Genomic DNA, 17009 nt, shown 5'->3' with positions numbered 1-17009 from the left:
AATTCTACCCTTTTCTGCTTGGAATGGATCCTAAATTTCCAAAATCTTATTGTTCCTATTCTCAGCAGATGCCTTTGGCTATGTTTGCCTTAAAAACAGGAGCAGCACAATAGGAGAGAATTTGTAGAGATAAATAGTAAGTGGTGAGGACCTGATGTTCCCAGTGTAGGCATCTCAGAGGGTTATTGCTTTAGCCAACAGTTGTCTGGTCCCATGGACTGAATGTCCATTAGTGACTGGAGCTCACTAAGTGTGATCCTGAATAGCATCTTTACCTTAGTTTCAGTTGAAAGGAGTTCATATGCTCCAAGACTACTCCACGTTGTGAACCAAAGCATGGTAAATCTGGAGAAATATGACATTTGCTTTAAAAACACACAACAGATCCAAACTAAATCACTAATTTCTGTGCTGGACACCCCCAGTGTGACACCCAGCAGGAAAGTGTCCTGTATTTCTTCATCTAGAAGCTGACAGTGCTACTTCTTTCGATTACACCATTACCTTAAGGGACAGAAGCCTAAAGCAGCAGATCTAGAGGTGCTGACACTGTTACCAATACATGTAGGTGCCACATGTAAAATACCTGTTTTTTTGTTTACCAAGCATTTCAAAGTTAGGGAGCAACCGATCTTAATTCAGATGCCTTTTATGTATTCATTAACAGGTGGTCTTTCATTAGAACATCACTTTTCCTTTTTCCTCTTTCATTAATAGAAAAAGCCATGTAATGAAGGAGACAGCAGGATGCAGAACTCCTACCTCATTTGTGGCAGAAGATGTAAAATGCCTACTGAAAGAAGTAGGGAACTATATGAAGTAAAAATGGATAGCTTCATGGTAAAGGCTCCTAAACTTACATCCAAGAATTGGCTGTTGGTGCAGTCATTAATATTTTTCATAGATGGTCACAGTTTGTCCTCACTTTTCTGAGTATCTCATTTAAGACCTTGAAATCTGTTTTACAGACAGATGGACAGTGTTTCCGAGCACCCACAAATGGAGTCCAGGAGTGCTGTCCTTTGAGCACACTCAATACTGTGTAATGCTTCACTCACTGGAAAAACAGCTGTAGATATTTTAGACTATGCTACATACTTTCAAATTAATGTATGTAGTTTGACATTAATTTCTGTGCTCCCCATCTGCAAGATGGAGATAAAAATGGCCACTAAGGTGTTGCAAAATTAAATTCATAAATGTGAGCACGCAGATCCTGTAGTGGTGCATGCCAGAGGAATGCATCTAAGAAAATAAATTCTGTCTGTAAACCATGAAATATGTAGTAAATAAATCCTCAGACCACACACAGAATTTAAAAGGAAAAATACTATCAAATAGCAGCTCATCAGCTGAACGTCATCCTGTCAGTGGATTGAATGAGTCAAGAATCCTTTGGATCATGCAATGAAAGATTAAACCATGATGCGAATATAGCAGAGGCAAGCTAAGAATGCACATAAATCTTTCGTTTAGGCATTTCCAAATCTGTGAGTTCTCAAGTTTACAGCCCTACCTGGAGAACAGCCTGTTTCGCAGTTCAGGCAGACTAAGCCAAGTATTTTATCCACCTTTGTAAGTGTAAATGACGTTTCATCTTTTTCTAAATGATCATGTGATGAGACCCTACGACTAGCCTATCAAAATACCTAATGATTTCAAGGAGTACTCCATTAAACTGGAGATGCTTCATTTCTTTTTTTCTCAGTTTCGTAGTCTTCATTTTTGTATCTGTTGGTTAAACGTAATTCGGTCAGATGTTTGGCTTTCAAGAGGCCTGAATGCAGCTGGCCATTTTACATTGGGTTTTTTGAAGAATTTGTGCTAGTGTGACATCCTGTGATTTATGAATCGAAGGCGAGATCAAAAGACATTTTCTGCTAAAGCAAGCGACATACCTTGTTTCCAGCAATTAGTGAGTGACAAAGGAAACCATCTGTGTTTGTTAACATGGGGTGGTTTATGTTCTATGTTTTACGTATACGTAGAAGTGTAACTTGTGTTGGTGTCTATGTAACTGAGGTATTATATTTTGGATACAGCCAATAGTCAATAACGTCCAAGATTTGGGTATGCTTCATCAAGAGAAAAGCGAGTTAGACAAAAACTTGTAACATTTTGTGAAATGCAGTCTGGGCTCTTAGCCCACCTCTGCCCCAGTGGGTGCATTTATTTATATTCCACGTGGCTACAAAAATGATGGAATTGAAGATATTAGTGATGAAAGGAAAACTTCTTGTCCCCTAATTTATGTTAGCATTGCTCAATTATTCACTGAAGTAGAGAAATGAAATATGAAACAAATGAGAGTAATGGAACTGGGCCACGCTCTGTGTGTGATACGTTGAGCAATCAACATCCTTCTGGTACCTGCATTCAAACATTTTAGTATAAGGAGTCATCATCATTAATCTTGTTCCTGTATAGTTTTAAATTCATAGGTTTTTACTCTCTCCCAGACAACCACTCTCCCTTCAAATAGTTTATAGAAATTGAAAAACATAGCTATAGCATGCGAAGTTGAGATGAAAATGGGGGAAATTATGAGGTGGGAAAGAGTGACATTCAGTGTTTCTAACAGAGAGAAAAGACACTTCATTGAATATGGTATTTGCCTGGAATTTATGACTTTTGTGTTTAGGTGGGCCCTGTAGCACCTGCTTTGTGTATGTCGTTGAATAAGGTTATTAGGGCAAGATCAAAACAAAATGGGCTTTGGTAGAATTTTAGTTCCACATTACAACCCAAAAGAAAATTGCTTATTGATCTCCAGGAGGTGCCTGTGCTCTACACGGGCAGCACTTCACAAAGATAAGATAGAGAGTTGGAGTGGTGCAGCCTGGAGAGGAGAAGTCTCTGGGGAGACCTTACAGCAGCCTTTCAGTGCTTAAAGGGGATTATACGAAAGACAGGGACAAACTTTTTAATAGGCCTGTTGCGATAGGACAAGGGGTAATGGTTTTAAACTAAAAGAGGGGAGATTCAGACTAGATGTAAGGAAGAATTCTTTTACAATGAGGGTGGTGAAACACTGGAACAGGTTGCCCAGAGAGGTGGTAGATGCCCCATCCCTGGAAACATTCAGGGTCAGGTTGGATGGGGCTCTGAGCAACCTGATCTGGTTGAAGATGTCCCTGCTCATTGCAGGGGGATTGGACTAGATGACTTTTAAAGGTCCCTTCCAACCCAAACTATTCTATGATTCTGAGATTCTATGATTATAAAATTCTCCAAGCAAAGAAAGTTTTGCTTCTGAGAATGACCATAATTGCTGTTGTTCTAGCATCGCTGAGTGGATCACCTCTAGTTTACATCTAACACTGAGGTTAAGAAAAATAGGTGCTCCTCCACCTAAGTCCCCAGCCAGGCAGGTGGTTTGAGATCACACCTAACAGATGCCACTAAGGCTGAGCTACTCACAAATGTGGAGTAACTTCCTACTTTCTCTTAGTTTATATCCAGAAGAAAGCCATAATGGTTAGCCCCTTCAGCTGGGACATAGCATCATTGATTAAATAGCTAGAAAGCTAACGCAGAAAACAGGTAATAGTGAGGGAAAACACAGTAGCTTGCCTGGTTAGGGGTGGACTCCATGGACAACTAGATGTTTTGATCCATAATAACAAATTTCTTAAGACAGCCAGACTTTCATTAGCAGATCTCTGTTTTCAGAGTTAAGCCCATATTATGTTCCACAGTTTTACAGATGAGGAAACTGAGTCACAGAGCATTCAATTGGCTTCAACATAATTGCAGACTTGGAAACAACCAAGAACTACCAATTTGCTATTTCTCACAGTATATCTTGGGTCATGAAACTTCACTTATTTCCAAATAATCAGTGCTCTTTATTTGAATATTGGTTGCTTCATCAGAAACTTTTGAAATTAATGATTTGATACTCTTTGATTTCTAGCTGATTTTTTATTATGGAACTGGAGACAGCTGGTGTCCACAGCACTACTACGATGAGATCAAAATGGATTTTCCAGACGGAGACATTCGACTTTGTGAGAAAGGGCTCCGCCATGCCTTTGTGCTAGATGCCAGCAAGGAGATGGCAGCCATGATTACAGACTGGTTACAGGATGATCTGACCAAATTATAAACATGGATTGAGTGATTAACAAGAAAATGATGTAATTATTTTGTGAACATGTAATTTTTTGTGAGAGAGTCTGTCCTGTTTTTTTCTGTTTATTATAGATTATGGCTTGTTTTCTATTGAGATGTTTTAGAGAAAGTTAAAGAGAGACTGGCTGGTCCAAAGTATAGTTTTATTGATTCAGTGGTGATGTACCTTCATCCTGTGTCTTCAGGACTCTGCAGGACTTGGCAAAGGGTGGAATATTTATTGTCTGCTAGCACTTAAGACAGCACTGACACTAGATTCACTGGCTACAGGTGTACCTGAGTTACTACCACCTCACTCACCTGCTGGAGAACTGTCAGGGATGGGTTTGGGGCAGCCCAGCTGGCCTGCTTTAGAAAGAAATACCAGGCTACCCTGTATGGGTAAAAATCTCCCAGTGGATGGATCCTGGCAGTGGATCCTGGTATGCTCTGGAAGACCTGGCCCTCTCCACATATCTCATCCATCCATGCAACCCTGGTGCATGAGAGCCAGAATGGCCCAATGCCCCAAGACAACCCTAACGTTGTCTCCTCCAGGTCAAATGGGGTTGGTGGTCAATCAGAGGTCAGGATGAGTTCAGGATGAGTACAAGGGAGATGTGTAGATGAAGTGTTCAGTTTCTCCAAGTTTCAGAAGGGGTTTAGGGCGCTGCCAGGACTCCACAGGGTATTACAAATACCATAAGGTAACTGTGTCTGCTCAGCAAGGGAATACATATGGAGCTCCTGTCTGGAACACGGCCAAGTGTTTCATTTTTCATTGACTGTAGAGAAGGTAAAGGAAGCTGGTCAAAAGTGCCAGTATTAAAAGGTGAAAATGGATTGCAGAATCCATATATAAGTACTTATAGGTGGGCTAGCTCTCTTAGTGAAGTCCATGAGAACAGTGCTTGCTCAGCAACTTTAAAGAATTAAACCAGTTTTGATGTGTGCCTGAATTTCAGTTCTTTGCTCTAAGGACTGAAGTATGAAACTTTCTGACAAGCCACAAATAAGGTAAGTCCACCATGAGAAAATGGCTATTACTCTGCCATGGTTGCACCCATGAAATGGCACAAAATGTTACTATTGAGAACCAGATCCTTGCTGTAGCACGTTGCTGACAAGTACATTGTTCCTCAGATTTGTTCATCCCTCTCCTTTACAGATAGCAAAAAAATAGAAAAAACCCATCCTACCAGTTGTGGTAACAGAAGGAGTTACAGGTGATAGCTAGAAATGAAAATAATGTAAGTAAGGGGAACAGAGCCAAGTGTAATCAGGAAAAGCTTCCTAGCCATGAACCTGTGAAATAGTTTCCCTGTGGAGTTCATAAAGACATTTATAAATAAACAAAACCCTACAGAATATAGTCAGGGGAAGTCCTGCCCTTGCAAACATTAATTTAGATGATGCACTGAGTATCTAACTTGATTTATTAACAGTTTTAATGTGGTACTAGTGAGCATGGTACTGGAAAACGTTCTCTGTGATGCAGAAAGACCAATTAATTCCTTACTTTTCTTACACGATTATATACACACCTTCCACTTCTCTCTAACTCCCCCTTGAACCTTTCACTGATATTTAGAGCAATTTGTGATATAATTCAGTTTCTGGATATTTTGGACTAGTTTTCAAACCTGCAGACAGACAGTGGATTTAAGTGACCTTCTTTGCATCAGAAACTGGTTTAGCTTTTGAGACTAGCCAGTGGATTTTCAGATTACACTGCCGCGTAATGAAACATAACTGATGCTTGAGGCAGAAATGTTGAGACCACAGTTGCAGCAGCATGGGGAGGAGCCAGATACGTTCAAAGTGAAGGGACTGTGCCCGTGCAACTGATTCTGTTTATTGGAGACTCATGGGACTTTCCTTCTTTCTGTGGGGCCATATTCAGTCATGATCAAAACAATTCTTGTGCTCACTTTGGAAATCCATAGTTGTGTGTGTTTGTGTGTGTTAAAACAGCCCCCAGATGTTGGCATGGATTCCTGTTGGATGGTCTTATGGCAGATGCTAAATGCATCTGTTGGCCTAGGTGCTCCCTAGGTGTGTGTTCACGTACGTGGAGAGACATATATGTACATGTAGAGATATATATACATATGCACATGTTTGTATGTTAACATAAAAAATACAGTTCACTTGGTTGTTTTGGTTTACATGTTGATCTGGTTGAACAAAACATTTTTTCTTCAAAGTATATGGAATCAGGTAATCGAGCAAGGACTCAGTTTGTAAAAGTTCAGCTGTTCTAGTGGATCTCCTGAGGACAGAAAAAATCTTGCATTAACCAAAGATGACAAGCGACTATTAAAGCCTGGAAACTGAAGCACCTATGAGAAGCAGTTGTTTACAGTGCATTATTCGTATACTTTGTATGAGGAATTAATTTAGCAATACTTGTACTTGACTTGTGTATGCCTTTTATACAAATGTTAATCCGTTATAATAAATCCTACTGACTGCATTAAGACCTAAACTGAGATTAGATCTGGTCAGTGATGACCAGATATACTGCAGGATAATGCCTTACGATTTTCTTAAATGAATTTTCTCTATTATCAATCAAAACCATATTGATTCAATTGCTACATTCCTCCTAGAAGCTGTTACCGTAAGGCTAAGATCTCAAAATCTGCTACTCTATTCATTGCAAAAAAGCATGGGTCTAGTTTTCACAGCCATATTAGGTCTAGTTTTCACAGCTGTATTTCCTAAGAGGAGCAGATCTCACACAGTGAGAATCAAACTCCTCTGAAGCCCGTGGTGTTCACCGTGACCCCAGGCAAAGAGTGTCAAAAGTGCTTATAGTCCGAATGTGCCAACTTACCATGAAAACACAGTGTGGTCTTGCCTGTTTTAGTCTATTTTAGAATTCTTGGGAAACCTATCGCAAATGATCGACTGTATGCAGTAGCACCTGATCTCTGTCATTCACATTTGTGCTTAATTCTCACCACACAAGTAATCCTGCTAGCTTCAGTGACGTTGACTCATGTTCAAGTGTTTTGCTAGATCGATACCTTTTATGAAAAAGTACACAACTCCAATAAGAAAAATAAATACATTTATGGTAAAATGTAACTTGATTCTTTCTTTTGATAACTTCTTTAGTCTTAGTACACCTTCTTCATTACTTCATGCATACAAAATTTACAAGAAATACTTGCCAAACTCCAAATTTCACATGCGATGTAGACATCTGCTAAGTGGGTGGTAGGCACCTGACTCACTTAAGCATTTTTATCCAGAGCCACTCCAAAATAATCAATCAGTGTTTCCCCTTGCTCCCTCCAGCTCCGTGTTTGCTGCTTTGCATGAGCTATAGAGTGTGTGGATTAGTGAGGTTTGTCCCTTCAGGAAGCTTGATGAGTGCTTGCCCAGTGTTTATGGTGAAAAATTTGGAGCTGGACTCCAAACTAAACACCAGTTTCTTGACTCACAGGAGGCAGATTGCATACATGAGCCACAACAGATCATCTCTTCTCTGCAGTTGAGGTTATTTACATATTTATTTTACAGAAAATGGATTTATACGTGAATCCACTCCCTGTCCCTTTCTTTGGTCTAGCTAATTGCCAGCAAAGACTTTAAACAAGATGTTCAATGTTATCATTAATAAAGTCACTCAAACTATTACTGGGTTCTTTATCCAAACTTAGTAGACCCAAGAGACTTGTTTTACTCTGTGTCACAGGTCACACTCAGACTCCCAACTACAATAAGTTTCTGAGGCTCTTCACTTGCAGGCAAATGTTCTCTTTCCTGGCACCTTTACAAAATAAGAATCCGGAGAGTGTTTGTGAGTGACCAGGAGCTATTAAAACAGCATATATTTCTGGAAGAGCTGATGAGGTCTGAGTACAAGCAGCAGACAGAGCAGTAACAGTACAAGCCAGCTGCCAGAGCGATCGTTGCTCTCGGTATCATCATGCAGAAGTTATGAAACAGGCTAACGCGCACGCTCAGATGGGACAGGCAGGGAGAGATTCATTAAAGACTGGTTTCAAGTGCTTAAGGTGATAGTAAATGGACTAGGTTTTTCCATTCCACCTATTGCAGGAACGTGCTTGCAGGAAAGTAGTTGTGCTGTGGGAAGTAGTTTGCAGCAGCTAATAAAATGCAGAATGGTGTTTAAAACATCTGACTCGCTCTGTGTCTGACTGCAGTGTTTGCCAGTCAGACACTCAAAGGAGATTTTTTGCCACGCTATTTGAAGCAATTCACAATGAAAGAGGCAGCGGAGGGTGCCCCCCACTCTCCCAGTTTATGAACGTATCTTCAACAAGCTCATCTTAAAGCCCCCGAGCTCTAAAATACACCGTGCTTCATATATTAAGAGAAATCCTTGTTTATGAAGATGAGATGGCTTGGAATTGGGAAAAACAGGCTTTCCCAGTGGCAGGACTTACTTCTTTTCCCTAAGAGGCACCCTTACAATTTGATAAGGATACAGCTATTCCTATCTAACTTGTTTGAAACAAGAATACCATTTACAGAATGTAAATGTTTTGAAGAGTTAACATCATCTGCTCTCATCATGCGGGAGGTACTGCAACTCATCAGTGTTTATTAGGAAGGAACCTGTATTTTCACCCACCAAAAAAAAAAAAAACACGTAGGATTTTAAGCATCCAGAGTGAAATGGAGTGTGTAACTCCAATTACAGCCCCAGTGCAGCGTCAATAAAGTTAATAGGATTGCACACAGGCTTAGGGAGACCCAAGTGATAGACTGACTGAGACTAGGACAACAGAGGGGACATGACATGAACAAAGAGCTTCAGTACCAAAGTGTTGCCTGCAAGACAGGAGTTTCCTTTTATCCTCATATCCCTACTAGTTCACACCAAAACAGCACAGTCCAACATAGCAGGATTCCTGTGCAATTAGCACTTTGTGACCATGAGGATTTAAGTTTTCATAGTAATGAAAACATGCCCACCTAGTATCAGTTACTGAAAGTAAGATGAAATTCTCACACTAGAATACTTTGGGACTGCAGTTGAGCCCCACAGCAAACACGTGTCCCAGTGATCTCCCCAAGCATCTTCTGAATTGGTCTGCATTAAAGAAAACTACATGGGATGGTACATGAGAGGCTTTAGGTAAGTCTCAAGCAGATGCTAGAGCCTGGTCCAAAACCTACTGGCGTTAATAGACATTAAAACTAATTTCACTGGACTTTGGATTAGGTGCTAAGAGGAAAACTGGCGCTCCAAGCAAAGTCGAGCTGGCTCACCTGACTTGCCCCCAGTTCATAAAGCAGTGCTCCCAAAATAGAGGTCTAAATTCCCTATCTGGTCTAACTTAGATATCTAAATGTAGGGGTACAGATCTCCCTCTGGAGGTCCTGGCAGGCACCAACGATTTTTTTTTTACTGCATAAAGGACTTACGCCTTTGCTTTAGGGTTAAGTCAATAGGAGCCCAGGTCAGACTATGTCCTGTTTTAGCAATGCTCTGCATTTTCTTCCATTGTATCGGTGTGTGACCTTGGGCATGTCGCTTGTCTTTGCTGTGGCTCTGATTTCCCTCAAATATAAACTGACCATGACAATGCTTGGCTGTCAGAAAATATATGAGAATTAACTAGTTTATGTTGTAGAACACATTGGTAGTCTGAAGTGCTATGTTAGTACTATGGACTAAAAACCTTTCTCCATTGAACACAAACCTACCACTCCCACCAAATTCAGTGAAGACATGACAGGATTCCTGTGAATAACCATTTGCCTTCACCCTTCCAGTGTTCTGTTGAAAATAACTCATTAAGATAATATGTTGCTGTAAAACTGCACATAGAGCAGGCAGGGGGCATGGTGCCAGATGCCATCCTGTCTCCTTCCACATGCCAAGAACTTGTGTTAAAAGACCCCCTCCTCAGCCAACGTGACGGTAAATGAGCATGTGAGGATGCAGGATACTGCCCAAAAGGTGGCTTGTGCTTGGTATGTCACTCCATGTGCCACTGGGACTAGAAATCACTATGCCTCACTCCAGCTGAGCCATGTGTTTGTATGGGTGTGCTCAAGATGAAGGGGCAGCCTAGAAAATACCGGTGTTGTAAGAATTAATTTTTAAGTCCTTCAAGCAAACCTCTCTTGTCAGTTCTCCATGTGTTTCTCCTGGGTCTTGAAAACTGAGGTTGCTCTGCTGTGACCGAAACACATACCTGACGCCTTGAAGACTTCTTCCATGCTTCCAGATGTCCCTTACTCCACACCTGCATATTCACAGTATTGTATGCGGTAGGGACGTGGCAGAGGCAGTCATAATCCTACCTTCACTCGCTGTCTTCAAGGCACTTTGGTGATGTCTGTTGCAGGAGCACATGCTAAAGCAACTCACTCCCCCTGAAACTGCCAATTTTGCAACTATAATGTCCTAGTGAAACCAGATGAAAAAAAGTTATATAGCTATATGATAGCCCCTCACAGAATGTCCATCACATGAATCTAATGCAATAGATTAAGCTAATTTTACAGATTCCTTGCTTTCTGGATGTCCCATAACTTTTAAAGTTCACCTACTAGGAATGCAAAAGGATTTCGTGTCCCAAGGTGCTTTATTTAGCTATTAAAAAAAAAAAAAAAAAAAAAACACCTTTGAAAGAGGGAGGAATGGGAGAACAAAACCAATATTCAATTAAAAGCAATCTTTGGCAAATATTTTGCTGCAGTAGTAATAGCCTAATCCCTTGAGTACTCGGCAATGTATCACATATACCAGTGGTACCTAACAGGAATGAAACTACCAGACCTGATTTGGGGGAAAAGAACTCTCTACATTTTTCCAGGCATTTTTTCATATCTCAGATTTTGAAATTCCTAATTTCTTCCTCATTTCCTAAGGGGATGTTTTCACCAGACCTAACCAAATCGGGTTCCTCCCTCATCCCTCCAGGGACCGTTGCCTTGGAGTCCCTCTGCGGGGACCATGGGGAGACGGGCACCTGCAGGAGCAGAGTCCTGTGCTCAAGTCAAACCCATAAGGTCGGCTTTGTGTGATCACAAGCATGATGTGAGCAGGGGATATTCTCCCACCTCTCATATTTGCCCCCTCAATACAATGTTTCTGAGCCTCTAAAACTTTCTATTCAAGTCAATGAAGAGAATCCTGTTTGGCTGGCTGGAGCTGCGTAGCTACTAGTTAAGACAGGTTAATGGTGTTCAGAAACACAGGGAAGAAAAGGGATGTACATTTCGTTGATAAATCCATCACAAACACTCACTGTTCCATCATTTTTTTGGGGGGAAAATACCTGAGGTTGCCAAGGAAGGCAGTGTAAAATGAACAGCTTTTTCATTTTTGATTTTAACATCTTAGGTAGCCCAGGAACTGAAGGTGGCTTCTGAAGGTTGCTGTGAAACAAGCCATCTCGTTTTGGGACACAGACACAAGTCTTCAAAAGAAAAAAAAATCTTGCGGAGATCTATTTCTCAATAAAATATTTAATAAACTTATCTGTACAAAATATTAAAAAGGTTATTGAAGAGTATACAAGAATATTTATTTAACAAATATATACTGCTATATAATATATTCAAGAAAATATAGATTGCTGTTTACAGTTCATTTACAATCCCATATGTACAATCTATTTAAACTTTAGAATACATACAAACAACGCATTTACACCATCACTTCCAGAGCTATCTTCTTTAGAGATATTTCACACACTCAGACCTGAAAAAGCTGATCAAATACATGGATAGTTTAGAGGCACACACAGGGATACTAGTATTGCTTCAAAAATTATAACTACTAGAGATACGGCTATTGGAAATGCGAGTCCTTTTTCACTTTTTGATGTTTTCCTTTCTAATCAAAGAAAGGAACATATAAATAAACCCACGACTGACCAGCAGAGAGGCTTGTTTTGTCAAAGGAGCTCCAGATACTGTTGACTTGACTTCAGAAAAGGAGCATGCGGTGATGGGACACAGTGATTTATCAAACCAGATCCACAAGCAGGGCTGATGTTGCTCCTGCCTGCGTCTAAAGCGGGGAGCACCAAGAGCAGAGCAGGTCTGTCCTTCACAGACATGCGTTCAGGTCTTGCAAGCGGCATCTCCACCAGCTTTTCCAGCAAAGAGCCACAACACAAGATGAGGGCTGTGACTCGAGGTGGGCAGGGCTGGAGCTAAACCCCTGTACCGCTGCTCAGGTTGTAAGAGCTTCATTTGCAAAGGCACTGCACAAATGTGGCTTCCACTGAAATGCGTGGGAGCACTGTATAGTCAACACTTCAGAAACTCAGACCCTTCTTTTTCAGCGCTATTTCAAAGGTTAACTACTCACAGTACGGGAGATGAATATAACCAATGTGATCACCCCCCCCTCCCTGGCCAAGGAGGGGATGAGTTGCCCCTGCAAAGTGTCCCATCCCCAGCTGATCACCATGTACACAACCACTTAACTTTGGCACTTTGGTACCTCTTCGAGGACTAAAGCCTGGCCCCTCCATGTGCGACTATCCCTTTTCCTGGCCTGTGGGTGTCATTTCATGCTCCCCTGCTGCCAGCTGAGCTCCCGTGAGCCCCGTGATGCTCAGCAGTGCCTAGCTGGCATGCAGCTACCTGGATGACCAGCTTGGGAGCAAGGGAACCCTAAACTTTGCCTCTTGTGTTTTCCCTTTCTGCTTCCCTCCTCTCTCTTTGTCAAGGCAGGATGGAGGAAGGGAATGAAACACTGTGGGGAACACTGCCATCTCCCCAAAGACCAGGACCAAAGCCAGAGCCACAGCTCCCGGGGAGGCCAGGCTTGACCCAGCCTCTCGATCTCGTTATTCCTCTGCTGGTGGAGATCTGGGTGGCACCAGCATAGGTTGACACTGCAACAAACTGAGGGAAAGGGAGAACCAAACACTCCCACCTTCCATCAAAAAAGCACTTGAGCATGTGACCCATCATGAGTGGGTCCTCTCCTCCCACCGGCTTCAACCCAGCCAGACCCGTCCCCTCACTCGAGGGCCTGTGCCCTGGGCTGCTGCTGCTGCTGAGACTCAGCCTCTTTTCCCTCGGTCTCCTCCCACCCACCAAACACCCCAACAAGTCTACACGCTCCCCATCCTGAAAACCCAAAGTATGAGCACAAGTATCAAAGCAGAAAAATGAGCTCACAAAACGTACAGATGAACTCGTAAGTGGTGATGACAGAAAAATGAAGAGCAAAACCTGCTCAAAAACCATTGAAAAATGGCTGGGTTTCATTTCCAGCCATTTCTGGGAATGGATCAAGCTTCGGTTTAAAATTTTTCAATACCGATCCACATGAAAACGCTCTGCTGCCCAACGCTTCCTACCCTCGTCTGCTCAGCCAGAAGTTAACACAGAGCATCAGCCAGCCTGCCGCTGCACTCCTTCCCACCACCACGTAAACCAGGCTCCTCTCCAGCACAGTAAATTCAGGGGGGCTGCTCGAATATCAGTGCCAGGAAAAGGAAAAAGCAGCCGTGTGGGCTACACATGCCTTGAGGTGTAATGCTGCAAACCATCCTTGAAGATGTAGAGTGAGGTCCTTGGTCAGTGGGTTACACTAGCAGGAGTTCCAAATTGTGGTCATTTTTCGAAGGTCCGGAACACTTGCTGATGGGGCATAAATGATTTTCAGAGATATCTTTGCACCTCTATGTACGTTGCAACTCGCTGTACTAGGAATAAGGAGCCTGAATGTAGCTGGTTTTGCCATGAAAGACATAAACCATTATGAAAAAATTCAAACCGTCATATCTGGTGGAACATCTCGCTCTTTTACCAGCCATTAATTCAAAGACAAGAGGAGCAGAAAAACTCACCCCCCCACCATGCAAGGTCACAGGCTCTTGACCATCAGCAACACCCCATCCATAGGACAGTTATTCCCCACACCTCTCCTCAATGTGTTTTCACAGAGGACACAGCCCCAGTGGTGAGCACACCACTGCACTCTGCTCCTGCCACCCAGCATTCCCATTCGGACCCCATGTAGCTGTAAAGGGATCCCCAATGCCGGGGAAGCTGTTCTGACACTGGTGGGACATGCGTGGTCTCTCCATCTGCTGGTCACAGTGAGTTAGAAGAAGAATGACACTGCTCTCCGAGAGCAGAGCTCGGTTGTGCCCACGTGGGTTTTTCTGCCCACTCACCTCCCCAGGGGTGACACGAGTGAAAAATTCACACTGCAACTCTGGTTTCACCCAGGACAGGGGACACAGCAAGTGGTTTGGTGGAACTGTCCAACCAAGGTGCATGCGATAGCCCTTCAGGCTGACTGTCTTTCAAACCCAGCAGCACAGCCCGTTTCAGGTACCAACCCCTGTGCAATACTCAGACTCTCGTTGCCATCACCCCACGCAGGTTTTCTTCTCCCTGGCGCATGGCCGTGCTGCCCCAACGCAGACAAAAGAGAAGGCACGCGTATTTCAGGACTCACTACACGCTCGACAGGAAACCATGGCGTTTCCCACCAGGTTTACTCCAACATGATTATGAGCTGGTTGCTGGATTGGTATTCATGACATATCTGTCACATCAACATATGTCATGTGTTTTTTGACGTGAATAACTGTAGATGCTGCTATTGCAGACAAGCACGTCAAGCCGAAGCTCACAGCAAAACTCTGGTTAAGTCCGGAGAGCAAAGCCAAGGGCATCCCATCAGCACCCCAAGGTGCTCCACTCCATTTGCCAAGCTGTAGCCCCCTGGGACCCGCATCCCCGGGGCGTCCTAAGTGATGCTCCAGCCTCTCTCATCTCTTCCCTGCGAGGGGCAGTGCTGCAAACAGCGGTGTGTGTGTCTGCTGTTCCGTGGGAGCCAGCACAAGCGACTCTTCCTAAACACACACTTCGGGGTTTGTGGGATAAGGACCTGAAAGTGCCAAGAGTAAAAGGAGCTGCTTGTTCTGCAAGGGGAGTGTGACCGACAGATCACTGCAGACCTACCCGATTTTCTCCAGTAGCGAGAGCTGTGTGATCAAGACGTGAGTTAAAATCCATATGATGTAAATAGACACGGAAGTCGCTGGCACTCAGACTTGAGCAGAAGGCTCAAGGCTTAGGGTCTGCTTTTAGTCGGAAGCGGTGCCTTTCCACTCTTTTCCGTACGGGTACGCCAAGCACCAGCAAACAGCCAAAGAGGACATGGCTCCATCTGCCAGCGCTGACCAGAAGTAAGGCCGCTGGCATCACAGAATCACAGAATCAATCAGGTTGGAAGAGACCTCTGGGATCATCGAGTCCAACCATTGCCCTGACACCACCATGTCAACCAGACCATGGCACTAAGTGCCATGTCCAGTCTTTTCTTAAACACATCCAGAGATGGTGACTCCACCACCTCCCTGGGCAGCCTGTTCACACACAAGATCAACACAGCTACACCAGGGCCAGGCTGCTGCGAGCCTGAAGCAAGCCCTTTGCCATATGAACACCCTTCTCCCTGCCAGAGGATACTCCCTTCCCTTCTACCATTGCATTTGAAGCATGATGTAAAAAAAAAAAAAAGGGGATGTTAGGCAATCCCCTTATTTCAAGAGAATTAAAAAACAATTATTCCTTTTAAAAATGAAAAAGGATAAAATCTGTGTTTCCTGGGAATTATTTCTAGGCCAGAAGCACCCTGGTCATCAGGCAGTTAAACTGGGCATAAAGCCATTCTGCTTCTGACTGACCCCTGCTATGGGATTCCACGGGACAGGGGGCTTCAGGACACAGGGCAGACGGTGGCTTAAGCACAGGCTTTAGTTTTATAGAGCCCAAGGAGCCCCAAGGCAAGGCACACACACCAGGCCTGTCCCGACCGCACGTGCTTCCCCAGCGCTTCCAAGTCAACGGGATCGCTCTGCGAGCTGCCCTGCTCCTGCGCAGTCACGTCCCCATGCGCTGGGGACAGAGCTAGTTAAGCGGACGTACATACAGTCCTTTTCAAATCCTTACGGTTCCCAGCTTCACAGTAATTATATCCTGCAGATAAAAATGGTGCTGAAGGTCAAACAAATCCTCCAGGAGAATATGCTCTGCATGGAAACTGTGGGGTTTTTTTAACTAGAAAGGTTGTATAAATACTGCAGATTGAGAACCTATAATTATCCATTAAAATCACCCTGACTCTACTGAATTCACATTTGTCCATACTCAGTCTCTAGTCTCCTATTTATAATGCTTATATGTGCCCCAAAGTTAGCTCAGGCAAGAGGTGACCGATCAGAAATACATTTTTCCTGGACCATTTCGGTGGCGTTAGGGGGTGATGCTCTGCGGGGAACCAGCTCTGGGTCTGGGGCGCTGGGCTGGGCTGGGCCACCACCATCCTGCAGCTGTTTTACTCCTCCATGCCCTTTGCAGATTCATCCCCACGTTGCTCCCCAACACGGCAGGGCTGCAGCATCTTGGCCGTGGCAACCTCCCTGCCCAGGAAAGGCTCTTGCACCCCACGGGGGCTCAGCACCTCCGTTTGCAATGGCTCTTCATCTGCATCCCGAGCCTAATCCCACTGTTTGGGTGCAACCTCTGCATCTGCATGGGATGGAGAGGCAGCCCTTGCTTCCAGCACACGGGGATGTGAGTCCACCCTCATAAGGGAGGACTGGCGGCTTTTGCTCTGGAAAAGCTCTCTGGGAGCAGTGAGCAACGTGACCGCCGAGGGCTGCAGCCGATACGCTTGCCCAGGGCGGCAGCAGCACAGTTACCCACCGAGAGCCCCAGCCCTGCTCCCCTCCAGCCCTGATCTGCTCATACGCATCCCCCCGGAGCAGCCCCAGGCAGGGAGTTGCCCTCCCCTGTCCCTTTAGACAAGAGGAAAGAGGGTCCGATGCCATCCTTCACTCTCCTGTTGTCCTCCAGAGGTTGTTTGCCCAGGAAAGGAACAGATGCTCTCTTAGAAGAGCGGCTGGTGTGGGGGTGTCACC

General features: G+C 43.9%; 1 protein-coding gene across 1 annotated transcript in view; it reads left to right on the top strand.

Annotated features, from left to right (window-relative positions):
- Positions 1–7157, top strand: part of LDAH (lipid droplet associated hydrolase) — a 132706-nt gene extending 125549 nt beyond the window's left edge. The window contains exon 7 of the mRNA XM_068403836.1: positions 3917–7157. Coding sequence (XP_068259937.1) covers positions 3917–4108 — 192 coding nt within the window. The 3' untranslated portion in view covers positions 4109–7157. The remainder of the gene's footprint in view (positions 1–3916) is intronic.
- Positions 7158–17009: the final 9852 nt, after the last annotated feature.

This window comes from Nyctibius grandis, chromosome 1 (genome assembly GCF_013368605.1).
Source record: "Nyctibius grandis isolate bNycGra1 chromosome 1, bNycGra1.pri, whole genome shotgun sequence".
NCBI lineage: Eukaryota > Metazoa > Chordata > Aves > Nyctibiiformes > Nyctibiidae > Nyctibius > Nyctibius grandis.
The sequence above is the reverse complement of the archived record's forward strand: the minus strand, read 5'-3'. Positions and strand labels throughout refer to the sequence as shown.